At 41.0% G+C, this 27,223-nt stretch overlaps 7 protein-coding genes across 9 annotated transcripts; 1 reads left to right on the top strand and 6 right to left on the bottom strand.

Moving 5' to 3' along the window:
- Positions 1-33: 33 nt before the first annotated feature.
- LOC135170949 (odorant receptor 2a-like) lies at positions 34-1,018 on the bottom strand. The gene is made up of 4 exons (XM_064137177.1): positions 776-1,018; positions 500-610; positions 273-428; positions 34-172 (listed from the first exon to the last, which is right to left on the bottom strand). Exons 1-4 carry the CDS (start codon positions 872-874, stop codon positions 122-124), a joined length of 417 nt encoding a protein of 138 aa, XP_063993247.1. The 5' UTR covers positions 875-1,018; the 3' UTR covers positions 34-121.
- A 602-nt stretch (positions 1,019-1,620) lies between these two features.
- LOC135170792 (uncharacterized) lies at positions 1,621-7,869 on the bottom strand. The gene is made up of 18 exons (XM_064136849.1): positions 7,206-7,869; positions 6,744-7,026; positions 6,583-6,682; positions 6,099-6,209; positions 5,804-6,026; positions 5,611-5,693; positions 5,378-5,505; positions 5,279-5,310; positions 5,017-5,162; positions 4,763-4,804; positions 4,243-4,693; positions 3,711-3,993; positions 3,481-3,580; positions 3,238-3,348; positions 3,011-3,166; positions 2,891-2,910; positions 2,470-2,742; positions 1,621-1,733 (listed from the first exon to the last, which is right to left on the bottom strand). Coding segments are annotated over exons 1-18 (3,072 nt in total). The 5' UTR covers positions 7,735-7,869; the 3' UTR covers positions 1,621-1,732.
- Positions 7,870-8,068: 199 nt separating this feature from the next.
- Positions 8,069-21,154, top strand: LOC135170791 (uncharacterized). Its single transcript, XM_064136848.1, has 16 exons — positions 8,069-8,203; positions 15,850-15,965; positions 16,440-16,563; positions 16,673-16,779; positions 17,006-17,179; positions 17,451-17,608; positions 17,804-17,900; positions 18,155-18,306; positions 18,544-18,768; positions 19,045-19,156; positions 19,223-19,349; positions 19,405-19,523; positions 19,594-19,770; positions 19,850-20,001; positions 20,061-20,220; positions 20,295-21,154. Exons 1-16 carry the CDS (start codon positions 8,158-8,160, stop codon positions 20,391-20,393), a joined length of 2,145 nt encoding a protein of 714 aa, XP_063992918.1. The 5' UTR covers positions 8,069-8,157; the 3' UTR covers positions 20,394-21,154.
- On the bottom strand, positions 8,209-10,686 carry LOC135170924 (odorant receptor 13a-like). 2 transcript variants are annotated; one of them, XM_064137120.1, is made up of 7 exons: positions 10,551-10,686; positions 10,030-10,480; positions 9,669-9,951; positions 9,458-9,557; positions 9,105-9,215; positions 8,877-9,032; positions 8,210-8,699 (listed from the first exon to the last, which is right to left on the bottom strand). In XM_064137120.1, exons 1-7 carry the CDS (start codon positions 10,581-10,583, stop codon positions 8,649-8,651), a joined length of 1,185 nt encoding a protein of 394 aa, XP_063993190.1. In that variant the 5' UTR covers positions 10,584-10,686; the 3' UTR covers positions 8,210-8,648. The 2 variants fall into 2 exon arrangements, with proteins under 2 accessions (XP_063993189.1, XP_063993190.1); XM_064137119.1 differs by having other exon boundaries at positions 8,209-9,032.
- LOC135170915 (kelch-like protein 10) lies at positions 11,087-14,760 on the bottom strand. Of its 2 annotated transcripts, none has more exons than XM_064137103.1 (7): positions 14,426-14,760; positions 13,649-13,989; positions 13,247-13,578; positions 12,280-12,967; positions 12,058-12,180; positions 11,695-11,922; positions 11,087-11,610 (listed from the first exon to the last, which is right to left on the bottom strand). In XM_064137103.1, exons 1-6 carry the CDS (start codon positions 14,584-14,586, stop codon positions 11,741-11,743), a joined length of 1,827 nt encoding a protein of 608 aa, XP_063993173.1. In that variant the 5' UTR covers positions 14,587-14,760; the 3' UTR covers positions 11,087-11,610; positions 11,695-11,740. The 2 variants fall into 2 exon arrangements, with proteins under 2 accessions (XP_063993173.1, XP_063993172.1); XM_064137102.1 differs by having other exon boundaries at positions 11,755-11,922.
- On the bottom strand, positions 20,432-23,520 carry LOC135170918 (aldehyde dehydrogenase X, mitochondrial-like). Its single transcript, XM_064137108.1, has 9 exons — positions 23,362-23,520; positions 22,687-22,791; positions 22,480-22,581; positions 22,166-22,331; positions 21,755-22,059; positions 21,579-21,681; positions 20,952-21,459; positions 20,659-20,733; positions 20,432-20,594 (listed from the first exon to the last, which is right to left on the bottom strand). The coding sequence occupies exons 1-9, from the start codon at positions 23,395-23,397 to the stop codon at positions 20,525-20,527; spliced, it is 1,470 nt and encodes a 489-aa protein (XP_063993178.1). The 5' UTR covers positions 23,398-23,520; the 3' UTR covers positions 20,432-20,524.
- A 601-nt stretch (positions 23,521-24,121) lies between these two features.
- Positions 24,122-27,145, bottom strand: LOC135170919 (aldehyde dehydrogenase, cytosolic 1-like). The gene is made up of 9 exons (XM_064137109.1): positions 26,897-27,145; positions 26,437-26,538; positions 26,213-26,378; positions 25,784-26,088; positions 25,584-25,686; positions 25,222-25,520; positions 24,912-25,120; positions 24,692-24,766; positions 24,122-24,390 (listed from the first exon to the last, which is right to left on the bottom strand). Exons 1-9 carry the CDS (start codon positions 27,035-27,037, stop codon positions 24,330-24,332), a joined length of 1,461 nt encoding a protein of 486 aa, XP_063993179.1. The 5' UTR covers positions 27,038-27,145; the 3' UTR covers positions 24,122-24,329.
- Positions 27,146-27,223: the final 78 nt, after the last annotated feature.

Here is a 27,223-nt window from a genome sequence, read left to right as displayed (position 1 = left end):
TGCTCTTTAAAATTCATTAGATTATTATTGACTATATTCTCCTCAAAATGAAATCATTGTTCCACTCATAATCGTATACATCTCGACACTCAGTAGAACAACGAATTGGATTACGGTAGTATTAAATAATTTTGCGTAGCATTGACACGTACACCATCGATGATTTCATTATCTGAGGATAATAAATGAGTGACCGGTTACCAAGAGTTCTCTATGTGCACCCATGTTCGGTGGTGTCACTGATAATGTTGGAGGATCGAGGAAGCACATACCTGCGCAAAACTTTCCAGTGAAAATATGTGAAACTTTCCTGCCGTTAAATGAATCGGATTCTGAGTCGTTTCCATACAGATAATCAATGCTTTCTTGCAGAAATCCGACATCTCGTACCAATTGCATTCATAATACGCATTCAGAAGTGCAGCACACTTGAATATGATTGATCAGATACAGCAATAGTTCATTTCACTTCCTAAGATAGACAATTGACATATTGTACCTCTGTATGCAGACACTCTCCCATGAAGCAATTGGTGTAGACTAATATCGTCATGGAGAGAATATAAGTGGCCAGTTGAACCACCCCAAACACGTGGGCCTCATCTAAATGCTGTAAAATTTGACTGTCAATAGTGGCGAGATAATTTATTTCCCAATCCAAGCCCTATAAAATTAGAATTTCCTCGAAATCATTAGTAAAACTCAATCAGGACTCATTTCAATTCCCTAGATTTTTATGCGATTTTTTTCCTGAGCCTCAGCTATGAGACATTACCAATAAAAATTGGTAGACTACGAGTCCTATCAGGACCGTCGTTGTCAGGAGATCGTAGAGAAGAGGTATTCGAAAAGTGTCATTGAGCCACTGTGTCATCCTGGAAAATACAATCAAGGGGATGTTTAAAACATCTTCTGAGAACAAAAAAAATTGCAAACGTCTCAGAAAAATATCAAAGTCCTCACTCACACCAAAATTTTCATATGTTGCTGAGTATGTCGGCGAAAAAAAAATCGGGGATCGGAATGGTTATCCTTCATAGTTGAAACTCTGTGAGCGAGGATGGCCAGCTGACCACAGAAATTCATGACAAATGCCAATAAAATACTATAAGATATCACGAAAAATACCCCCGTGTACATCACCGGAAGTTGGCAGGCGTAAATGATGGCAGTTCTCTTGATCGATGACAGATCGATGAAATGATAAATTCTATAGGGAGTTACCAGGACAGCTGTACCATTCATAATTCCTGTTTTGAAAAAATATTCTCACTTTATTTTTGAAATCATATTAATGATATTTTTCTCTTTGAAATTGATGAATTCCATTGAATAAAAATCATTTTTAACGACACGACAATTTTTTAAATTAGTGATGATTGAATGTATTTGTTAAAAATGTTTGAAAATATATTTTCGGATGAGAAATACGTCTCGAATGTATTTTGTTGTAAATTTAGATGACATAGGAAGTGGAATTGACTCACGTGTCAAGAGATATGTCTGCAGTGGTGTTATGTAATATATAACAGCAGTAAACATGACCACTCCCCCAGCGATCCGGTAGAACTTGTCTGCTATTGATGAATATTCATGAAGGATCCTCAGCTCCTCGGGATCCTTGAAATTCTCGATAAACAAATCCTCCTCGATTGCGTCTATGATTCGACGTGTTGTATAGTTGTGACGAATCACGAGGATTCTGATCATCGCCATCAGTTGAAATGCCGATTCTGTTAGATTGAGGATTACTAAGTCTAGACTCCCCAGGACATTAGCGAGATCGAGGAACTGCATGGTGAGATGAAGAGCCAGATATGTTATGAAAATTGTGGATTTCAGATGAGCTGATACTGATGTGTTCTTCGGCCAAAGTCCTAAGAGATCTAGGGGCCAACTCATTCGATCGAGCAGGTACTTCACTCTTTCAAATTCAATCTTAGCAAAGGTATGGAGTTTGATAATGTGAATTTGATGGGTCTAAAAGAGGAGGAAAAAATCGGAAAATACCTCAGAGTCCACGTCCATGGCTCATGAATTCGTGACACACGCTCTTCTGGGGAGAAAAAGTTTTATCCGGGGTGAAATAATAGAGAATAGAGGAGTGGTATTAAGAATTCATCGGGTGCATGACTGAACGCACCTGGGAGGGGACATAAAATGGAAAGAAAATAGAAATTTGAGGTGAGATGTAAGAAAATGTTGGGGGCAAAGCTCACTGGCATTTTAATAATGCATAGGTTTTCCGGAAAATATATAATGCGATTATTTTTGGCGTTGAATGCGTGACAGAGAGGTTTATGATTTTTTCTTTCGTACTGGAAGCTTAGAGTAACGAGAGGAGGGGAAATCGACCTCTGTGATTTTACCGCGAACAGTTCCTGGCAGGCATCGACAATAGCAACAACTCAAGGAAATTAAAAGTGTTGAGACAAATCAGACGAATCCCAAAATTTTGATCATACTAACCAATTATTCCGAATGACAATCGCCGCAATGCGCTCAATAATTTTGAACATTTGAGACATATTCTGATGCTCGAATCGTCTAGTTTTGTCCCTCGAGCGGTGGTTTATTCGCGATCGAGAGCATGCGATCTCTGAGTCGTAGATGAAGACTCGTTTGAACGAACTTACGCCGAAGATTCGAGACTTTTGAGCCAAAGGTGAGCTCAAGGGTTCTCGAGACGAATTACTGGTCCACACGAGCCAGTCGTGAGCAGCTTGTGGTGTCGACAGTGCTCTTTAAAATTCATTAGATTATTATTGACTATATTCTCCTCAAACTGAAATCATTGTTCCACTCATAATCGTGTACATCTCGACACTCAGTAGAACAACGAATCGAATTACGGTAGTATTAAATAATTTTGCGTAGCATTGACACGTACACCATCGATGATTTCATTATCTGAGGATAATAAATGAGTGACCGGTTACCAAGAGTTCTCTATGTGCACCCATGTTCGGTGGTGTCACTGATAATGTTGGAGGATCGAGGAAACACATACCTGCGCAAAACTTTCCAGTGAAAATATGTAGAACTTTCCTGCCGTTAAATGAATCGGATTCTGAGTCGTTTCCATACAGATAATCAATGATTTCTTGTAGAAATCCGACATCTCGTACCAATTGCATTCATAATACGCATTCAGAAGTGCAGCACACTTGAATATGATTGATTAGATACAGCAATAGTTCATTTCACTTCCTAAGATAGACAATTGACATATTGTACCTCTGTATGCAGACACTCTCCCATGAAGCAATTGGTGTACACCAGCATTGTCATGTAGAGGATGTACGTTGCCAGTTGAATTATGCCAAATACTTCAGCGTCATTTATATGCTGAAAAATCAGACTGTCATGAGGACATTTGACAAGATGGGTTCATGGAAGAACAGTCGTCACGTTGTAACACCCAAATTAATGGTTTTAATCATCAAGTGAAGACTTCTAATTGTTAAACAAAGTAGGTACCACCAGAAATTGGTAGATTACGAGTCCTATCAGAACTGTTGTAGCAAAAAGGTCGTACAGCAGGGCTGGGTGAAAGGCATCGTTGACCCATTGCGCCATCCTAGGAAATCCCAGGACAATCATTTATGGTCATGGACTTTTTTATCCGCCACACAATATCCAAACGAAATAAATGAACAATCATGCAATCGCCATCGATGAAGTCACAACAAAATCTGATGTTCACTCACCTAAAGATTTTTATTTGCCGCTGGGTATGGCGATGGAAAACCATCCGGGGATCTGGATGGTCGTCCTTCATGGTTGTGATTCTGTGAGTGAGAATGGCAAGTTGACCACAAAAATTCATGACAAATGCCAATAAAACACCGTAGGATATCACGAAAGATACGCCTGTGTACATCATTGGAAATTGACAGGCGTAAACGATGGCAGTTCTCTTGATCGATGACAGATCGATGAAATGGTAAATTCTGTAGGGAGTCACCAGGACTGCTGTACCATTCATAATTCCTATTTTGGAAAAATCGTTATGCCAGTGGGTTTTATACATTAACTATTGCACTGAGAACAAAAATTATTTTTGCCAAATATTTATTAACTTCAGGGGAATATTTATTTTTTCAATCTGTTATTTCTGGAACTCCCAGTCCCCATTGGCCCTGATTAGACTCGAGAAGTGCACTTTTGAAAAAATAAATATTTCTCTGGAGTCAATGGATATCTGGCAGAACTATTTTTTTTTTCGTGGAATTTACTCACGTGATACGAGATAAATCTGCAATGGTGTGATGTAATATATAAAAGCAGTGACAGCCGCCACTTTGCCGGCATTCTTGTAGAACTTGTCAGCGATTGATGAGTATCCCTGAAGAATCCTTATCTCCTGGAGATCCTTAAAATTCTCGATGACCAAATCCTCCTCGATTCCGTCTATAATCCGACGTGTTATATCGTTAAGACGAATTATGAGAATTCTAATCATCGCCATCAATTGAAATGCCGATTCCGTTAGGTTCAGTACCACCAAATCTAGACTTCCAATGACATTCGCGAGATCGAGAAATTGCATGAAGAGGTGAATGGCCAGATATGTTATGAAAAGTTTGGATTTCAGTTGTGCTGATGATGAGGTATTTTTTGGCCAAAGTCCTAAGACGTCTAGGGGCCAACTGATTCGATCCAGCAGATATTTCACACTTTCAAATTCAACCTTAACAGATGCAGATGGTTTCACTGTGGGTGTGGGAAATTGTGCGGAAAAGAGGAAGTGAAAACTTACTTCGATGGCCACGTCCATTCCTCCTGAATTCGCGACGCGTTTCTGAGGACAAAAGTTTCTTCCGCAGAGAAAAAAAAATTGAGGGAACAGGGGATATTAAAAATTTATCGGTTGGAGGGGAAAGGGCCCCGCGGAGGGGATGAAATGAAAATAAAATATCAAGTGGAAGGGCGATCTAACGGAGCGTTGGGGACAAAGCGCATCGGTTTTTTAAAAATTCATAAGATTCCCGGAAAAAAAATTCAGTGCGTTACCTTCCACGCAGATTGCATCATAAATTCATGAATTTTTGGTTTTACTGGGAGTTTAGAGAGTCGAAGCCGGGCAGTCCATCGCTGGCATCGAAACTCGAAACAACTCGAGGAAACCAGAATTGTTGAAGAATTTTCATGATGCGCTGCTCACACTTCAGTTGTGGAAATGCAATTCGATGTAGTGAGTAGTTATACACGTGATATTGTCCTCAAATCTATGTTGTGTCTGTCAGTTATTTCGAGTGGTATTGAGTTTGAGCACTTTCGAGCCCCTCCGACTCGAGCAAGACTCCACTTTGAGGGATCGTCTCACTCTAGATTAGATTAAAGTTGCGGATCGTCGAGATGGCATCTCTTATACCACCGAAATCCATTTTGAGCTGATGTAGCTCTAGCTCGCCACAGGCTCGAGACTCTTGACTCAAGAACTGGCTCAAGGGCCTCTCGAGGCGCGTTGGCTGGCCCACAGGACCCGGTAGCGATCACATTCTCGTGTCAACAGTAATCATCACAATCCATTACATTATCACTGAGCCTATATTTTTCTCGAAATTAAAATTACTCTCCATCTCATAACTCTATACATTTCCATACTTTATAAAACAAACAATTGGATTGAGGTAATACTAAAGAAGTTTCCGCAGCATTGACACATACACCATTGACGCTTTCATTGTCTGAGGACAATAAAACAATTATTAGTCACTCGGGTGTTGATGGGTTTGCCCCCAAGTTCAGTGACCACATGGAAAAATTGATAGAATCGATGCTAGATTTTTTTTCTCACTGTTTTTGGCAATTTTTCCATGCGGCTGCTTTGGTGGTGATGTTGAAGGGCTCGTTGGAATCCTCACCTGGGAAAAACCTTCCAACGTAAATATGTAGTACTTCGCAGCCGTCAATCGAATCGGTTCTTGACACGTTCCCATGCATATAATCAAAGCTTTCTTCTGGAAATGTGTCATGTCGTACCATTCGCACTCATAGTATGCGTTCCGGAGGGCTGTACACTTGAGTACAATTTATTAAATATAACAACAATTTTATTTAACCAGTTGGGATAGTGTATTTACACATTTTACCTCTGTATCCAAGCATTCCCCCATGAAGCAATTGAGGTACACCAGTAGTGTCATATAGATAATATAATTTCCTAATTGAAAAACTTTAAATATATTGGTGTCATCGCTGTCCTGCAAAATTTAACTGCCATTAGTACATTCCCAGGAGACGATTACATCCAGAGGAAACGAATAATCGGTAGTGAAGTGGAAAAATCTAATTACCCGCACATCTCAGAATCCATGAAAGATAGGAAAATTTTTATGATGACCTTTTTTATGCAGTAAGGTAAGAGCTACAATAAACATAATTACGAAAATTTCCCTATCTCCCTTCGATCCAGAGATATTGATCAAAAACTGGGCCACGAGAGAACCCTGAGAAAAAACTTATTTCGCCCACGACAAATCATTGCCACAATTCTATTCAATTTTTTACTGTTAATTTACTTCACTCCATTGACTTCTGTAATTCTCCCACTTTATTACCAATACGAAACTCTACCACTAATAGTTTATAGCAAATGAGTCCTATCAAAATGGTGCTGGCCAAGCGATCGTACAGAAGGGCCACACGAAACGAGTCGTTGAGCCACTGCATCATCCTAGAAAATGTTATCAAAATTATTATTTAAATTTCCCTATAAAAATCTGATCATCACTCACACACTGATTTTGATGTGTTGTTGGGCGTGATGACGAAAAAATATTCGAGGATCTGTCCGGTCATTCTTCATATTCGAAATTCTGTGGGTGAGAATAGCAAGTTGACCGCAAAAATTCATGACGAATCCGAAAATGACAGCGTAAGTTATGATCAGGGATGCGGCTGCGTACATCATGGGACACTGGCAGATGTAGACTATAATAGTTCTCTTGACAGATGATATATTGACAAAATGATAAATCCTATACGGATTTATCAGCACTGCCTCACGATGCATAGCACCTGCATTGAAAAAATTTCGATGTCACAGATATTTTTCAAAATTCTCTTATCAACGAGCAATTTTCTCGAAGAAAAATCGATTTTGATTTCAACCCAGACCAGTCTCGACCCCGCGTGGAGCCTCAATCACTGGACAAACACTCGAAATGCTTGTGCTATTATTATTGTAATTAACTTACGTTTCATAAGATAAATCTGCATCGGTGTCACATAATAGGCAATAGCAACGGAGAGTGCCATTTTCCCTGCCAATCGATAAAACCTGTCCGCCTTTACCGTATATTCACTGATGATTCTGATCTCCTCGCGACTCCTGAAGTTCTCGATTGCCATATCCTCGTCGATCGCTTCGATAATTCGAAGTGTCAATTTACTCCGGCGAATAGTGAAGAGTCTGATCAGTACCATTGGTTGAAATGTCGATTCGACGAGATTTGCTATAACCAACTCTAAGCTGCCAATGACATTAAAAAAATCTAGGAACTGAATGCAGATGTGGACTGCATACCACGACATGAAAATAGTGGACTTGAGTCGTGCTGATAACGACTTGTTCGTCGGCCAAATTCCTAAGAGATCTAATGACCAACTGATTCGATCGAGCAGATATTTCGCTTTTTTATATTCAACCTTGACAGAGGTAGTTGATTTCACTATGGGAATTGAATAGTGCAGTAAAGAAGAAGAAATGGAAATATACTTCCACATCCGCGTCCATATCTCGGAAGTTTGCGGCACACGATTCTGAGTTGAAAGTTTTTTTTTCCTTCGCAGAGAGAAAGAAGGTGAGGCCTGGGGGTGGTATTAAAAAATCATCGTCTGCATGAGTGAACGTACCGCAGAGGTGGATCGAAATGGTAAGAAAGAAGTAGAAATTTGAGGGGGAATCTCGTATTGTTGTGGAGAAAGCTCGGAGCTTTTTAAAGAATTCATATGGCGCATGGGGAGAAAGGGAAAGTGTTATTTTCGATGCTCGATGCGTGACAAGTGTCTAGGGAGCTTGTCCATAAGCTTGAAACTTTGGGGCAGGGAGGAGGGGGAATTGAAGTCTAGGGTTTCAGGGGAGATAGTTCTTCACTGGCATCGAAACTGGAAACAACTCGAGGAAACCAGAATTGTCGAAGAATTTTCATGATGTGCTGCTCACACTTCAGTTGTGGAAATGCAATTCGATGTAGTGAGTAGTTATACACGTGACATTGTCCTCAAATCTATGTTGTGTCTGTCAGTTATTTCGAGTGGTATTGAGTTTGAGCACTTTCGAGCCCCTCCGACTCGAGCAAGACTCCACTTTGAGGGATCGTCTCACTCTAGATTAGATTAAAGTTGCGGATCGTCGAGATGACATCTCTTATACCACCGAAATCCATTTTGAGCTGATGTAGCTCTAGCTCGCCACAGGCTCGAGACTCTTGACTCAAGAATTGGCTCAAGGGCCTCTCGAGGCGCGTTGGCTGGCCCACAGGACCCGGTAGCGATCACATTCTCGTGTCAACAGTAATCATCACAATCCATTACATTATCACTGAGCCTATATTTTTCTCGAAATTAAAATTACTCTCCATCTCATAACTCTATACATTTCCATACTTTATAAAACAAACAATTGGATTGAGGTAATACTAAATAAGTTTCCGCAGCATTGACACATACACCATTGACGCTTTCATTGTCTGAGGACAATAAAACAATTATTAGTCACTCAGGTGTTGATGGGTTTTCCCCCAAGTTCAGTGACCACATGGAAAAATTGATTGAATCGATGCTAGATTTTTTTTCTCACTGTTTTTGACAATTTTTCCATGCGGCTGCTTTGGTGGTGATGTTGAAGGGCTCATTGGAATCCTCACCTGGGCAAAACCATCCAACGAAAATACATAGTACTTCCCCGCTGTCAATCGAATCGGCTCTTGACTCGTTCGCATGCATATAATTAACGCTTTTTTCTGGAAATCTGTCATGTCGTACCATTCACAGTCATAGTAGGCGTTCAGAAGTGCTGTACACTTGAGTACAATTTATTAAATATAGCAATAATTTTATTTAACCAGTTGGGATAGTGTATTTACTCATTTTACCTCTGTATTCAAGCATTCTCCCATGAAACAGTTGAGGTACACTAACAGTGTCATGTACACAACATAATTTACTAATTGAAATATACCAAATACATTGACGTCATGGATATCCTGAAAAATATCGACTGCCATTAGTACATTCCGAGGAAATCGTCGTGTGCGAACACAAATAATCGGTAGTGAAGTGGAAAAAATCTGTGATATTTATAAAAAATTATATTCAACTTCAGTTGAATTTTAACTTTAACTAATTTCATAAATTATCGGTGGCGTTCATGGTTCTTCAGTGCCAATCTAATTCGTTACATTGACTCCTCCAATTTTCCCACTTCGCTGTCAACTCGAAACTCTACCAATAATAATTTATAACAAATTAGTCCTATCAACACTGTGGTGGCAAAGCGATCGTACAGAAGGGCCACACGAAACGCCTCATTGAGCCACTGCATCATCCTAGAAGATGTCATGAAAATTATTACTCGAAGAGAAAAATTCACGAAAAATTACGTTCCCTAATCTCCCACTTTATTGACATTTGACCGTTAAAACCTCATCACCACTCACACACTAATTTTAATGTGCTGTCTTGCGTGTCGACGAAAAAAAACACGAGGATCAGTGTTATCCTTCTTCATATTCAAAATCCTGTGACTCAGAACCGCAAGTTGACCGCAAAAAATCATGACGAATGAGAATATGACAGCGTAAGTTATGATCAATGTTGTGGCCGCATACATCATTGGACATTGACAGACGTAAACAATTGCTGTTCTCTTGAGGGACGATATATCGACGAAATGGTAAATTCGATATGGATTTATCAGGACTGCATTGCGATTCATAAGTCCTATTGTCAAAAAAATTAATTAACAAACAATTTTCCTCGGATGAATAAATTGTTTCAGGTCTTTAACAATTGACTCACGTTTTACAAGATACGTTTGTACCGGTGTCACGTAATAAACAACAGCAGCAAGAGCCGCCATTTTCCCGGCGATCCTGTAGAATTTCTCTGCCATCGATGCATACTGACTGAGGATCCTGATCTCCTCCCGATCCTTGAAGTTCTCGATGGCCATGTCCTCCTCAAGGGCTTCTATGATTCGCAGGGTCAGTTTACTCCGGCGAATTGTGAAGAGCCTGATCAGCACCATCGGCTGAAACGTGGACTCCACCAGATTAGCTATCACCAGCTCCAAGCTCCCAATGACATTCAGAAAATCGAGGAATTGTATCGAGATATGAAGGGCGTAGTACGTCATGAATATCGTGGACCTGAGGTGCGCTGATAACGAGGTATTTTTTGGCCAAATTCCACCGATGTCCAGTGGCCAACTGATTCGATTCAGCAGATTCTTCACTCTCTCATATTCAACCTTGACAGAGGTAGATGATGTCACAATGGGAATTCAATTGTACAGTAAAGAAGAAGAAATCGGAATATACTTCCGCGTCAGCGTCCATTTCTCGTGATTTCATGGCTCTGGGGAGAATGAAAGTTTTCACCGCAGGGTGACCGGAGAGGCAGGGGGGTGGGTATTAAAAAATCAGGAACTTCATGACCGAAAGCGTTGGAGAGGAGCCATGAAGTTGTCTGGGTGGTGAAATTTGAGGGAGGTTGTGGTATTCTTCTGGAGAAAGCTCTAAGCTTTTTAAATTATTCACACGAATGTCGGAGGGAAAATGCAATGTGCTATTTTCAACCCCCCATGCGTGACCAGAGGGTACGGAATTTTCTTCGTGAGCTTGGAAGTTCAGCTGGGGGGAGGGGGAATCAAACTTTGAGCTTTGAGGACCGATAGTTGTTTGCGGGCATCGAGACTGGAAACAAGGGAGTGGGAAAATAACTCGATGTGGAGGTCCTCGATGATGGGAATGTGAGGATCACTTTCAGCACATCCAGACATTTTCAGGATTAATTTTCATTAATTTATCCCGATAAGGGGAGGAGAGGAGGGGAAATTTAAGTGAAATACAAAATGCAGTTTTCCATATTTTTATATTTCAATGCTTCAGATACTTTCCTGTGATTGTTGTAATCATCAACTTGTGCACGAAAAATTTGAGATGATGACATCGTATACATTTGATAAATTAAAAAAAAGTCTTAACAAAGCGCTCAAAAAGTTGATATTCGTTAAAAATAGTGCCACGTCTTTAGCATAAGGAAAATTAAAATATCAATACTCAGAAATTTCTCCTGAAGAGGGGAAAGAAGAGTTGGATTGACAGAACCCAGTGGTGACGAAAATATTAATATAAATTTTCATATAAAAATAGCGACAGCTGTGAGAGCTTCTGTGCAAACCTCCACCAAAGCGATGGAATTGACATTAAAAAAAAAATTATACAAAAGTAATTGAATGCTCGTAAAATCTAAATTCGTGGTTCTGACTGCAGCTGTGTCCACGTCTCATCTTGATCTTCCCAGTCTAGACTTCAACCTGAACTCCTGGTGACGACCTCCCCCCTTAATCGCAGGTTCTGGCACTTGATTGACCTGGAGCTGCAACAGTGAAGATAAGCAAAATTTATTCTCCTCTCAAAATTTCTGAAAGGACTTGAATCAATTTTTTATAACTTTTCGTACGTGCGGTATCGAGTGATTCTAAACGTAAATAAAGTGTCGGAAGTGCTCAGTTTTTCGTACCATCGCTGCAGTTCTTCACTTTACTGAGATAAGAATATTCCTTCGCGTTGCTGAGTCCCAATAAAACGCAGGCACCGAATCCACTTCTATTCAAGTTCATCGGGGCGACGTCGTACCACTCATTAGCATCAGCATCGTAGCACTCGACATATGTAATCGTCGTGTAATCTAATTTACGGGGACATAAATCAAATAGTAATCTCCCCCTCATTTTTTTTCCATCAAATGATTTTTATCAAACCCCCGAACTAATTTCTCAAAAAAAATCATCTGCAATCGTCTGCAAACCCCCAGTTCACTCACCATCGAACCCTCCAATGACAAAAATCATATCATCAACAACAACCGAAGCAAAATTACTCCTCGGATTTATCATGTCGGCCACTTGCTGCCACTCCGCCGCTTGATTAGGGTTGTACTTCTCAGCTGCAACCCCAAAAACCCTCTAATTAATTCACCACCTCCACCCCAACCCCCCATCTGCCTGCAATAAACAACTACGAACAACCCCTGACGAATATTCACCTGAAGTGAGTCTGACGGAGCCATCGAACCCCCCAAAAGCATAAAGATCGTTCCTGTGAGCAATCAGCGAAGGTGCCGCCCTAGGATTCATCATGGACCTGATGTACGTCCACTGATTGGCCTCGACATCGAAGACCTCCGCGGACTGGAATATCTCGAAGCCATTGAATCCCCCAGCAACATAAATTTTATCCTTCAGCACAGCTGCACTAGCATCTGATCTTCTCGTGTTCATCGGTGGTATGATGTCCCACTGATTGCGTTCAGGGGTGTAACGCTCGGCGGAGTTCATCCTCTCCCGGCCATTGGAGCCCCCGAGGGCATAAATTTTTCCACCATGTGTACACACACTCACGTAGCACCTTGCATGATACATACATGCCCTCTCGCACCAATTTTTCTGGATGGGGTCGTAGCAGCAGAGGGTGTTGAAGTACTGGTGTCCAGCATAACCACCGACCATGTAGATGAGATTGTTGAGGGTGCAGAGGCCGTGATATGCCTTCGGGGCAACATCGGTATTCACCACGAACCAACTGTCGGCTCTGACGTCGTAAGTCTCCATGAAGTTGGTGGGGGAACCCCCGGTCCAGCCGCCAATTGCGAAGATTATTTCATAGGGGATTCGGGGACGCGAACGAGACTCTGCCAGGTGGGCGTTCGTTGTTCGCAGGAGCTTCTGACATTTCTGGGGATATTTATTCATGAGGGAGGTTATGAAAAGGGGGGAAATTATGTGTGCGAGTGGGAGTGAGGACCTGCAAGGTCTGGAAAGGTTCACATGAAGGGCTTGAAATTTTTTTACTGAAATTTTTTTACTTAAAAATATGAAGATGAATCGAGGATCGTATTAAGGACATGTCTAGGTCATAGTGAGGATTGTAAAGGTCTGTAAAGGTGAAGGGCTCGAGGGAGGGATTTTAAAAAAATCAAAAACATGAGTAGGGACGATGTCAGGGAAAGGTACCTTGCTCTCCTGGACCAGCTTCCAATTAACAATTTTCGTTGATATATACTGAATGCTCATGAGCCCCAGTCGAACGCACTCCAGCAAAACTGGAAGACACGACTTCCTCTCACTCTCATTATTCTCAATCCACCTCTTCAACGCCTCGAACACAATTTCCTCGTTCCAGACGTTGAGATCATCGTCGATCAGGATCGACCGAAGTTCATCGCAAGTTAATTCCGAAAATTCTCCACTCTCCTTCAGGATCTCCGTGAAATGATGGCGGATGTATTTTCGGCTTTTGCTTTCGAGCTCGTTGCAGAAGTAATGCCTCGCAAATTTGTAAATTCCTGCGGACAGGACGAAGCTCTGATCAGTAATGCAGTCGTCGCACTCCGAGGAGTCGGGTACGTTTATTACCGAGACAATTGTCCGCCTTCAATTCCGCTATCAGTAGCTGACAGCACAGCTGAACGACCCCCAGGACCTCCAGCAGGTCAGCCAGCGGCAGGAGCTGCTCGACGTTGTCCACGGTGACGTTGCACGTTCCTGTGTAAGCGTAATCCAAGATCAGGGAGAACATGGCTCCAGGTGCTGTGTCAAGAGACACCTCGGACTTTTCACTTTTCCCGGGGACCTGGAGGCTGTTCGTGAAGAGGGCCCTGAAGTACGGGCTCACGGCCGACAGGATCACCCGATGAATCGAGAAGACAGCATCATCTTGACATCTCACGATGGCATCGCAGAACTGCTGATTCGTTCTTGTGGAGGATCATCGATACGGAGCGATGATTTGTGCCCATTTTGTATAAAATAATTTTACGGGAAAATGGAGAAAATTCGGGGAAATTCGATTGGAAATAAATTATGAGTTGAATCTGTGTTTTACAAGAAGAGAAAAATTCTTGGAAAATTATGTGACAATGTCGAGAAAATATTCGGTAAAAATTACGGAACATTTACATATTTTTTTAGTGAACGTTCCCTAATTTCTCCTGAACGTCCTGGACTCTTTCCTGACAGTTCTGTAAAGGGACACGCAGCTGTTCCGTAATTTCTACCCAATGTTGTTTTTAATTTTAAAAAATTTCTCTCTGCGTGGAATGAACCGAAATCAGTGGGAACTTCCACAGAATTTGCCAACGAATTCCCGGAGTTTTTCCGAGGTATTTAGGTATCCATGGAAAATTGGTCTACCTGAACTCAGACCAGACTATGGGAAATTGAATGGACTTGTAGTCCACTGGGAGACAGACGCATTTTCTCGCTTTTCCACCCTGTCTCTTCCTCCCCTGTTTATGTCCGGAATTTGTGTGGGAATTCGCCTTGAATCGGCCACTCGTCCGAGGGCCCTCCATCACGACAAACTGTCCTTCGATATTCCCTCGAGATTTCTTCCTCAAGGACTATTATCCTATTGCAACAGACTCCTCACTCGTTGACACGAAGAAATCTTCCGTAAAGCGAAATCCATTTGAAAACATAAGCGCAGCGATTCGAGATTTTTCGAAATTGTGACGATCGAATCGAATATTAATTAATATAAAAATACAAGGACGTGTAAAAATAAAGATCCTTTCATTCATACTTTATTTATTGTTATTACTTTCCTCCTCCAGTGCCCCCCCCCCTCACATTACAACTTTATTGATTTATTTTTCTTAAAATTCAGTAGCGAAGTGCAAAGACGAGGTAAATTGACTCATCTCCAGCTCCAGTTTTCGGGCGATAACTCCGAATCTAAGAGAGATATCGTAATTTCCATAATGACATTAATTGTAGCCCTTAATTCGCTCCACAAAAAAGTTTATGACAAAAATTTCGGTATCTCGCCTTGATCTCGAGATATTCATCAAAAACGAATCAATACTCAAAAGTCACTTATCTCCTTTTACCCCTTCCCCCCGGAATTTATAACAAAAAAAATTTTTCTCCTGAAATTCTGTTCCCAAAAAAATCTATTTTGTGTTCTCTATCGACCCGACTGGTCGAAATTGAATGAAAATCCCTCCGCAATGACGAATCTATCGAATCGCCGACAGTCGTGTATATCAGACTGTCTGACCCGACAATCGATATCCGACATATACACATCGTGCAAGTGTTGGATGTCTAAATGTTGTAGGGAAAAAACACTGATATCCTCCCCCACTGCTGCCATATCAGCATTGCACCCCCACTATTTTCCACGCATACTCCGTAGTGCCCTATTGCTGAGACAATTTAACAAGTCCAGGTGGTATAGTAAAACCGCCGGCACCGCCGGTGATATCAGCCACACCTCGCGACCATTTTACATCCCCCCCAGAGTTGTCTGACAACAAGTGACTAAGATCTCATCCTCACCAGGAAGCTGATTCAACATTTGTCTGAGAGGTACGTCAAAGTGCGTGAAAATCCGTCAAAGTGCGTCAAAGTGCGTCAAAGTGCGTCAGAGGGATTTGGATTTCGACCCGGGTCGAGTCATGTCCGTAGTAAATGTCGATTGCGTTCGAGGGAATTGCACTCGGGGGTGAATAAACGGGGTTGGAAATTATTTAGTCGTGTGAGGGGCGCGTCGTGGGGAGGCGGTGGTACTTGGGATGGGAATGGCGAAGAGTAATTTTTTTTCTTGTGTTTAGGGAGGACTTTTTGGATATTCGAGATGGAGATCAAAGGACGTGTCGCTTTGATAACCGGAGCTGCTTCTGGAATCGGCAGAACTTATGTCGAGGAGCTACTTAATCATGGAGCCAAGGTATGAAGGTCGTTCAAGGTCAATTCTATGGGTGGAGGGGTGCAATGGGGGTTTAATCCTCAATTTGCATGAATTACAGGGAGATAATGAAGAGAGATAAATATTTTTTTAATTATGAATAAGTTCATAGTGTTGTTGCTAATCATTATCACTTGGAAAATCAAAAAAATGTTCTAACACTATTGATTATCAATTAAATTCCTATGAAGTCGCCCCCCCTTTCCCTTTGCTGTATAAGCACTACTTTTGAATAAGTAATTTGTAAATTTAATTGGATTTATCTCATCAGGATGAGCTGGAGAAGAGGCTCGATATGATACCGTTTTGTCTGAAAAATTTTTCCCTCGATGAGAATCAGTTATTTTTGCGAACATTTCGCCGCTTTCTCCCGCAAGACGAAAACAGATTTGGGGGATTTATTTTTAGAATAACACTTGTTTCTTCGAAATTCTGAAATCGTGGGGCAACTTGCAGGTCTCGATATGTGATATAAATGCTGAAGAGGGTGAGAAACTTGCAAACAGTCTGATGACAAAACATGGGAAGGATAAGGTGATTTTTTGTCAATGCGATGTCACTGATTATCCCCAGTTCGAAGGTAATGATAAGTTAATAAATATATTATGAAAAATAAATTTTAATGATAAATGATGGAGAGACTAATAAATTCACTTGTTTGAATTAAAAATATTTTTTTATTGCAACAGAGTCATTCAGGACGACTATTTCAACATTCGGACATATTGATATCGTTATCAATAACGCTGGCATTATGAATGACAGATTCTGGGAGCTCGAAGTCGACATTAATCTGGTGAGACATTAAAATAAATACAAAAGTACATAAAAAGTAACTCAATCAAAAATATTCGTACGGAAAATTTTGCTCTGGACTTTTATATATTTGTGAAGAGAAACAATCACTTTCCGGACAAGTGATAAAAGAATCTTCTTTGCGGATGAGTCACACAAAATGCCATTTTACCCACAAGTGGTAGGGAATAAATGGAAATAAATATTTTGGGGGGAATTTTTTGCAGAACGGCGTTATCAGAGGTACCCTCCTCGCCCAACGCTACCTCGGGATTGATAAGGGCGGAAGGGGTGGTGTTGTCGTGAACACTGGGAGCAATGTGAGCTTAAATCCATATATCAGTGTGCCAATTTATTCTGCGACGAAAGCTGCTATTGTCAGTCTCACGAGAGCTTTTGGCGTAAGTACATCGATTCAAAATTAAATAGAAAATTTCCATTTTATATTAATTTATGTTCTTATTGGTACGTAAATACATTTTATTTTTGGATAATTATGTTACAATTATTTTACACAATTATTGACTCTTTTCAATAATTTTTTTTGAAGAATTATTATACAGAATTGCTCTAAGAAAATTTAATAAAATTTTTAATATTTCTGGAGTCAGTGATAGACTTTTTTTATTATTTTTTTATGGATATTCACGTCCTACGTTTTATTGTTCGCAGGACAAGTATCACGTGGACTTGACAGGCGTCAGTGTAATGGCACTGTGTCCAAGTGCGACGACTGATAGTAATTTAATTCGTGATGTTGGAAAACAATTATTAATACCTCGTTATGAGGACGCCTGGCGTCGGGACACAGCCTCCAGTGTGCCACAAAAGTGAGATAATTTCAATTTTATTTATTCATGCAGAAGAATGCACCACAACATTCAGAGCTTCCCTCACAATTTTTTTTTAAATACGAAAAGTTCTTCGGCTTGAATTTTTCCAATTTTCCTCCCCTCCGATAAAAAAAAAATCGCCGATCTCTGTAAATGAAAATCTACAAAATTCTGTCAATTTCTTCATTGCAGAGCTGACCACGTGGGGAAAGCACTCATCCAAGTCTTGAATGTTGGAAAAAGTGGCAGCGTATGGCTCGTGGAAAACAGTCAACCGGCTCGAGAAGTTATTTTTCCAAAATGAAAAATATGGAACAAATCATTAAGTTAAGATAATACTTCAACTGATTAACAATGATATCACTGATTCATAAAACGTCCAAGTGACATTCCTCGCTTTTTTACCTGCTGAATGAAATTTTATGCCGTACCAAATTTATGAAATTTTATACCGTGTCTAGAGTACACTTTTAAAATCGCAAAGTGGAGGAGAATAATTTCGCAGATAAGAATTTTTCAAATTTTCGGGTCTTATAGAAATAGGTACCACCTAAGAATCCGCCCAGGTATCATTTGATCTTCGTCCCATGGCAGCTCTTTAATGAGAATTTTCGAGGAGCTGCTCACTGCGACATCGAGTTTAGTGTCAGTAGCTCCTCCATAAATTCACGTAGCTCATATTTCGCACGTGAAGGGCGATCTACATAATCATTACTCAATCATATAGTCATAATCGAGAACCTAATATAGTATATAAATTGTTGATATAAATTTCGTTCGCATTGACTGTCTGTATGGGTTGCTAGCTTGTTTGAATAAAGATTACCTAGTCTTTTATTAACACATCCCGCGTCCTCAAATGTTTATTCACCGACGTTTCACCCCCCTATTGGCCCATGTTATTCAACATAACCCAGTGAAGTCATTTGAAGACCTGGAGAAAATTTTCAAGTGAACAAATCCAAAAGCATGAACATACGATGTCTACGTCCGATGTTCCACCGAATTGATCGAGCCCTTTCGATTATTCCACGTCGAGAGTTGGTTGCTGCTGTCAAAGAGGAAGTAAATAACAAGAAGAAGAGGAGGAAAGGGATCTGGCCCTGGTCCAAAGAGCCCGAGGAAGAGAAAATAAAAATTTTAAGACCAGGAGAATGGTATATTGTCCTTATTTCAAAAAAAAAACATTTTCTACAATTACGAAACGATTTCTGTCACCGCACCCTTTCACGAAGTCCTATCGCGTTTAGGGAATGAGAATTCTCCTCTCGTGTTCCCTTATTTAATTAAAGAAATATATATTTATGTACATTCTCTCTTATAACATTTTTTTTTTCATTTTTTAATTTTCACAATTTTTAAAATAACTTTTTAGTATAAAAATGTATGTAAAGTACATGACCACATGATTTATGGGAAATTAAATTTTGTAGCGAAGGGGAAGTGACCTTTCTCGACCCAAAATGCAAAGTGGCGATAATCGTCAACGGAGGTAATAGCTTCGGACTCTCAGCAGCGCATTCCCTACTGCATCACGGGGCTAAGGTGCAGAGGAATTATAATTGAGTAAAAGAGGACGTCTCATTGTTCCATTTTTTTCTGATTCTTTAGAATGTCATTGTGGCGGATGACAGCCCATCCGCTGGACAAAGGGCGGTCCAGCAGCTGTGCGACATGCATGGAAGAGATCGTGCACATTTTGCACTTTGTGGACTGAATAGTGTCTGCAAATTTGAAGGTATTTTTGATTAAATTAAGAAAAACTAATTAAATTTCAAAAAATCTCCCCACAGCTGTATTCGACTCTGTGCTGTGCAGACAAAGGAACATTCATATTTTGTTTAATAATCTCGATGGTACCACATCTCCGTCGCAATCATGTGCTGAAACTGATGAGGGTGACGGTAGCTGGGTATGAAGTCCTCTCCTTAATTTAATTGAAATTAAATAGGTAATTAAATTAATTGGAATTTAAAATTCAGAGCAAAACTAGACGGGCCATCGAGGTGGGGGTGAAATTCATGGGGAAACACAACGGGGGGGAGGGGGGAATTATCATAAACACGGCCAGAGTCCTCGGCTTCATGGGATGGCCAGAGGAGCCGGTGCCTGTTTACTGCTCCAAGGAGCCGGTCCAGGAGACGACGCAGGATTTGGCTGTGGGAAACGTTCCTTTAATGATTAATTAAAGTCGGGGACTGTCCCCCCACAGATTAAATAACAAATATTTTATTCTAGAAAATGTATCAGTTCGAAGAAACTGGGGTGAGGATTATCAGTCTTCTGGAGACTTCGCGGCCCTTTGAGGACATTGGTTTACCTGATTTTCCCCCTACCGATGGGAAACTGGAGAGGGGAAGGCCCGTGTTTACCACATGCACGTCGGCAATGTATATAATATAATATAAAATATGTGATCGTTTTATTTTATGGATTTTATGGAATGTAGGGAATCGAAAATTGGTAGAGCGATTGTTCACCTCCTGGCGAAGGCTGAGAACGGGAGCGCGTGGCTGATGGAGTCAGCGTCACCCCGAGAATTACCGAGGCTTATTCATTTCCCGAGTAAAAAGGGCGAGAAGGTCGATCCAAAGGTCTATGATGATCTGGTAAGGGTAATTTGGCGCAACAAATTCAGAATTTATTTTTTCCGTTGAATGACAGTAATTATATTTATTTTCAGTCATGTTCTACCTTCCGAAAATTCTGCGCATCTCCGAAGGACAGTAAATGTTGCCCAGATGTCAAGACTCATTGCCCTCCTCGGAACCCAAAGAAATGAAAAATCGAAGGGTACAATCCACATGGACACAGCATAAATAATGAATAACTATATTATTATTTATTGGGCGAGTACAAAAATAGTTTCATGCATCAGACAATTTATAAAAGCGCAGCCTCTTGGTCAATATTTCACAGCAGTGATGGAATCTTAATTGAGATTGTCTTGGTTTCCAGATAGCCCTCGAGGCCATCCTCGCCGCTAAAAAAAATTAAAATATTCAGAAATACATTTTTTAATGGATAAGTTTGATTCAAATACTCACAGCTCACGGCCAATTCCAGATTTCTTGTATCCTCCGAATGGAGTTTGCGGGGTGATGGCGTCGTAGCAGTTGACCCTGAAGACCACAGAAAGTTGAATTTATCATTAATCACATTTAATTTTGATTGGAATCCTATTAAACAACGAATTCCCTTTTCCCTTTTTCTGATAAATATTTCCGAACCACAAATGGAAATTAAAATAAAATTCATCCGAATGTCCGATGGACTTAGAATTTCTCCGGGAAATCTCCGCGTTTTTGTCCAATTTTTTTCACGTATTTTGTTCCCTTACCAGACACTTCCTGCTTCAACAGCGTCGGAGAACAGAAGAGCCTTGTTGATATCATTCGTTATGACCGCAGCCGCGAGGCCATAAGTGGTGTTGTTCGCTCTCTCAATGACTTCCTCGAGAGTATTGAATTTCAGAATGGACTGAACAGGTCCGAAGATCTCCTCCTTAGCGATTCTCATATCATCTTTGACATTCGAGAAGACGGTGGGTTTCACGAAGAAACCGACGGTACCCTGGCGCTCACCGCCTGTCTCAACCACAGCTCCCTCCTCTTTTCCGGATTTTATCAAACCGAGGACTTTGTCCAACATGTCCTGATCGATCTGGGGTCCCTGAATCACGGTCGGATCGAAGGGATCTCCGACCTTACGGTTGAGGGCCAGCTCTTTCGACAACTTCACGAATTCGTCGTAGATTTTCGCCTGGACGAACGTCCGGGAACCGGCACAACAGCTTTGGCCGTGGTTCGAGAAGAGGGCGTCGTGGGCTATTTTAGCTGCTTCTTTCACTGAAATATATGACAGATACATTATTTTTTTCTAATGAATATCATGATCTCTTTCAATCCCTAATGTTGAGTCTCGAGTCCAAATTTTTATGCACAACATAAAAAAAAATCTGGCTCACCATTTGCATCATCGAAAACAACAATTGGGCTCTTTCCTCCCAACTCCAAGCTGACGCGTTTCAAGTTCGACTTGGCTGCTGCCTCCAGGATGACGTGACCAATCTGCACATAAAAAACAGATCAATTAAGCGCTAATAAAAAAAGTAGAATGAATAGCGAAAATATTGTTTATTACATCAGTGGATCCAGTGAATGCGACTTTGCGAATGTCTGGATTTTCGCTGATGGCAGCTCCAGCAGTTGGGCCGAAGCCAGTGATGACGTTGAGGACTCCAGGTGGGAATCCCGCCTCCTTGGCCAGTGCAGCCATGTACAGGGCTGTCAGGGGGGTCTGCTCAGCGGGTTTCAGGACAATTGTGCAGCCGGTGGCCAGAGCTGGCCCCCATTTCCACACTAGCATTGCTACGGGGTAGTTCCAGGGAATAATCTGGCCAACTACTCCAATCGGCTCCTTCTTCGTCAGCGCCAAGTTGCCATCATCTGGAAGGACATGGATTTTGCTGCTAAATTATTCTGCAGAGAATCGTGCTTGACTCCTGGTGAAGATTTCTTTAATTTATTTATAATGAAAAATTAAATTATTCACCAGTTGGAATGGTGTTCCCGTGGATTTTGTCGCACCACCCGGCGTAATAGCGGAGACACCCGACACTAGCTTGAATGTCCCCAAGAGCGCTGAGGTACGTCTTCCCATTGTCCAAAGCTTCTAAATTAGCGATGTATTCGGCGTCCCTTTCCAAGAGATCAGCAAGCTACGAGGGACCATCGATTTAGAAACAATTTTAATGACAATAATTTTTTTAAATAATTTTCCATTCTCTTGTTGCAAAAATTAATTGTAAAGTCTTGTCTCGGTCTCGTCTCGAGTTTTCAAGGTCTGGATATTTCAGGATTATCTACCTTGCTGATGAGGAGTCCTCGGCCAGAGGCATTGAGTACTCTCCACGGTGCTCCCCTGGCGAAGGCAGCTTTTGCCGCTGAGACAGCTTTAAGCACATCAGCCTAAGAGAAAAAAAATTTGTAAATATTTTCGATCGTTGTAAAATATTTTCTTTAATCAAAATAAAATTGGGATGTTCACTTTGGAAATACATAATCATCACTCACCTTATCTCCTTCAGCCACTTCAGTGATAACTTTCCCTGTAGATGGATTGATAGTAGTGAATTTCTTCTTGCTCTCGGCATCAACAAATTTGTTGTTGATAAATAACTGTAAATATTTACAATGTGTGAATAAAGATAGAATGCAGGAGATAATTCGACTGATTCATCGTCTCACACGTGACGAATCACAGTCCTATTGCGCCCCAAATTATATAACGAGGCATTAAATTTTAGAAACAAGAATTTTTGCCGGTCATGAGGCCCAAAAAAATTCTAGACGTCTGACAAGTTTTTTCTCGGCCTTGGGACGAAAAGTTCTCATTTTGTGACTGATGCTACGTTCACCTGGCACCGGAAAATCCCCATTTCAATTTTATAAAAATTGCCATAAAATAAAATCAAATAAAGGCAAAAATAACATCTTCTCATCATTATTATTAACCAAACAAAAATTACTAGAAAAATCGTCAAAAAATATTGAAGACTGCCATCTCGATATTCGTTACCCTCGAGTTGAAAAAATAATTAAAAAATTGATAATAATGACTCAAATTAAAATCCTTCAAGTTCAATTCTCGTCGCGATTTTACGTCTCCAAACGGCGACCAATGCCAATGACACAACCGTGAGATAAAGAAAAAAAATGTCAGAAAAGTTATGAGTTCTCTCTTCTCACCTGCGTGTACTTAATAAGAGGATTCGGGTTCGCCATTGCTTCACTTAGACCTCGATTTAATTTCCGTCTGTAGAAGTTATGGATTTTCTGTTCTGCCTGAGACGACTCGACTCTGACAATGAATTCACGGTCACACGCCCAGATGTCTATATATACCAGCGTTGCCGGCCGGACGCCATAATGTGCCAGAGAGGGGGATTAAATAACAAGTGGCTTCTATCTTCTGTGATACACGATAAATGGGAGACGGGTAAGTAGACTTTATATTTCGTTGTTACATGATGAAACATATGGGATGATTTGTATTTTAAAAAATAAGGGGGTAGATAGGGGACAAAGTGTAACGATGAAAATTGCTTATTCCGTTTGAATTGTTGACCCTGTGATAGCTAATCATGTTAACAGTGAAGACAAAAAATGTTGGGATGTACTTCGGCTTTCTCCATTGGGGGGAAGAATTATTGCTGTTTTTGTCTGATTTTTTTTGTTCATCAATTGGAGATCACGATTTTTGTTCATGAGTACAGGCTCCAGTGAGGCCCATTTACTGAATGTCAATTAAAAATTAGATGAGAACATGTCAAGATCTCAAGGGGGTCCTGGGGGGTCTGATTGTAGAATCATTCAAACGAGGGAAATAATTGTTGAGGAAAAATTTGTTCTGTAAAAAAGTGGAGGCGATTTTTACGAGATTTTGGCCCATCAAATTAAAGTGATTGGAGCAAATGGAACGACAAAAGCAACAAAAGAAGAGAATTAGTTGCTCAGGAAATTACTAGTTTATTAAGAGACATAACAACACTCATTTACAAGGAATTATCTTGTTGATTACTGCATTTATTATTCAAAGCAACGAAATGTTTCATCAGAATATGGCCTGTTGAACGATTTTTAATCCAGTTGTAGTTGGAAATTTTTCCACAGCGTTTATTTATAGAGGTAATCTGGGTGTGACTTGTGTTCGATTATTACGACAGCCTTATGTGGATTGATTTTGTCTCTAGATAATTATCCAATGCCTCTTCACCTCTGGAAAAATAGAATTCAATTGTCAACATAAACTCTTTCCACGAAGATTATGCGATGGTGACTCACCAGTCACTGGTGATCGTAAAAATAGAATTGCAGTTGCATACGAGATCGAGACTTGTCTCGTTTCGCCTTTTCGAGACGAGATTGAGACTCGTCTTGTCTCGACTCTTCGAGATGAGATCAAGACAATTAATTTTGGAGACGAGACGAAGACGAGACTCGAGAAAATGACGTCTGGTCTCGTCTCGTCTCGTGTGAAGCCCTGAATGAAATGAACCACATACTAAAAGGAACTTACAATTCCCTTCCAATTCCGGACTGCTTCCATCCACCGAAGGGTGCTTGAGGGCAAATGGCGTCGTACTGATTGACCCTGAAACAATTACTCCACTAAATTAGGCAATTAAGTCTCAGATTAACTGACTAAATTCTCGATTAATTTTTGTCGAATTTTGATCTCGACGTGGAGCTCATCCACCTAATTCAGAATCATTTGAATCGACGACTCGTGGACGTACCAAACATTTCCAGATTCAACTGCCTGAGCGAACATGAGTGCCTTGTTGATATCATTGGTGATAACTCCAGCACCAAGACCATAGGTGGTATCATTCGCTCGTTTGATAACTTCTTCCATAGTATCAAACTTGAAAATCGACTGTACAGGTCCGAATATCTCCTCTCGGGCGATTCTCATGTTGTCCTTGACATTGGAGAAAATCGTCGGCTGAGAAAAAAATCCAAGTTGTCAGCAGAACGAGGGGAATCGAAGGCCGAGGATCACGAATGATCTCAAGGCAATCTGGCCACTTTAAGGTGTGAATGTACCTGAATATAGTATCCAACTTTCCCAAATCTCTCTCCACCAACTTCCAAAGTGGCTCCATCCTCTTTCCCAGCTTTGAGATAGCTCATCACCCTGTCGAATATCTCATCGTCGACCTGTGGCCCTTGTTCAGTGGCAGGATCAAAAGGATCCCCCAGTTTCCTCTGGACTGCCAATGCCTTGGACTTCTTCACAAATTCATCGTAGATCTTCGATTGAACGAAAACTCGTGATGCTGCGATGCAGATCTGACCCGAGTTCGCGAAGATGGCGTCGTGAGCAATTTTAACAGCCTTATCAACTACGAGAATAAAGGGTTAACGTCAGCTGTGGGGTTGGAGACGGAATAAAACAGGTAAATTACCATTGACATCATCGAAGACAACGAGAGGACTCTTTCCACCGAGCTCCAGGGTCACGCGTTTGAGGTTTGTGTTACCAGACGCCACCATGATCTTCTTCCCAACCTTTTGAGACAAGAAACGAGGACAATTATTAAACCTCGACGTCGAGATGAGTCAACTCAGTTTGTTCTACGACTTCTTCGTGGGTAGGATCACTCACTTCAACAGACCCTGTGAAAGCAACTTTCATAATGTCCGGATGCTCTGAGATGGCGGCTCCAGCAGTCGGCCCATACCCAGGAACGACGTTGATGACACCAGGTGGAAATCCAGCTTCCTTTGTCAATGCTGCCACGTGGAGGGTGCAAAGTGGTGTCTGTTCAGCCGGTTTGAGAACGATCGTACAACCGGCTGCCAGTGCTGGGCCCCACTTGAAAGCGAGAAGGGCGATTGGCCCATTCCAGGGTGTTATCTGCCCAACAACGCCTACTGGTTCCCTTCTAGTCATCACCATGTTGTTATCGTCTTCGTGAAAGGACAGAACAACGTCAGTAGTGAAGGGGTAAAAGGAGATGAGTCACTTCTGATTATTGACCAGTTTTTAATTGATATCTCGAGAGCTGGGGAAGATAGGAAATATTTTAGTCACCTGTTGACGACGTTTGACCGTGAATCTTGTCAGCCCAACCGGCGTAGTATCTCAGGATTGCTGACGTGATCCCAACTTCACCGAGAGCGCTCTTCCAGGGCTTGCCGTTCTCCAGTGTCTGGATACTCGCGATTTCTTCTGCATCGCGGTCTATCAAATCCGCCAACTACCTCGCATTTCTGATTGTTAGAGCTTCAGCCTCTCTGATTGAATAGTGGACTTACCTTGTGGAGGAGAACACCACGACCTGCTGGCCTCATGGTCCGCCATGGCGATCCACGTTCGAACGCCTTCTTCGCCGCTGCAACTGCTTTGCTCACATCAGCCTGATGATGATAAGTGTTACGGTTTCATATTGCGCAAGCTACGCTGATTGATATTCGAGGATAACCGGTGGGATTCGAGATTATAAGTACTTCCATAGCAGGAAAGATAATTACTTCAACCAGAAGAAAAAACAATTTCCGATTTTTGTGGTATTTTTTGGCTGATTGGATTAAATTACTTTGGATAGTTAATTAAGTGATCTGCTTTGGTTTGATTGAAAGATATTTTTTGAAAAATTTTCTCGGTTCACGTTTACGTTTTTTTAATTTTTTGAAAGAGAGAAAAGTTTATTGAAACAAGTGGAAAATTTGAGGTGGATTTCTGGTTTTGATTTGATGAAAAAAAAAATGTTCTGACCTTGTCGCCCTCAGAAACTCGTCCAACAACAGTCTCCGTGGTTGGATTGATACTCGGGAAGGTCTTCCCACTTGCGGCGTCAATAAATTCATTATTGATGAAGATCTTTGTGTGCTTAATGACCGGGTTACGATTAACCATGATTATGTGTCTCTCAGGCTGTCTGAAATAGGACTGGAAAATCTAAGGTCTTCAGCTAGACTTTTATATCCTCCGTTTTATTCTATAATTCACTCGCGAATTGAGGAAAATAGAATCACCAGACTCGGGTCTGCACGATAGATTACTTTGATAATCTACTAAAAAACTGATACTATAGCTTATTTT

This window comes from Diachasmimorpha longicaudata, chromosome 18 (assembly GCF_034640455.1).
Source record: "Diachasmimorpha longicaudata isolate KC_UGA_2023 chromosome 18, iyDiaLong2, whole genome shotgun sequence".
NCBI lineage: Eukaryota > Metazoa > Arthropoda > Insecta > Hymenoptera > Braconidae > Diachasmimorpha > Diachasmimorpha longicaudata.
Note: the sequence above shows the minus strand (reverse complement) of the source record. Positions and strands in the feature narration are given on the sequence as shown.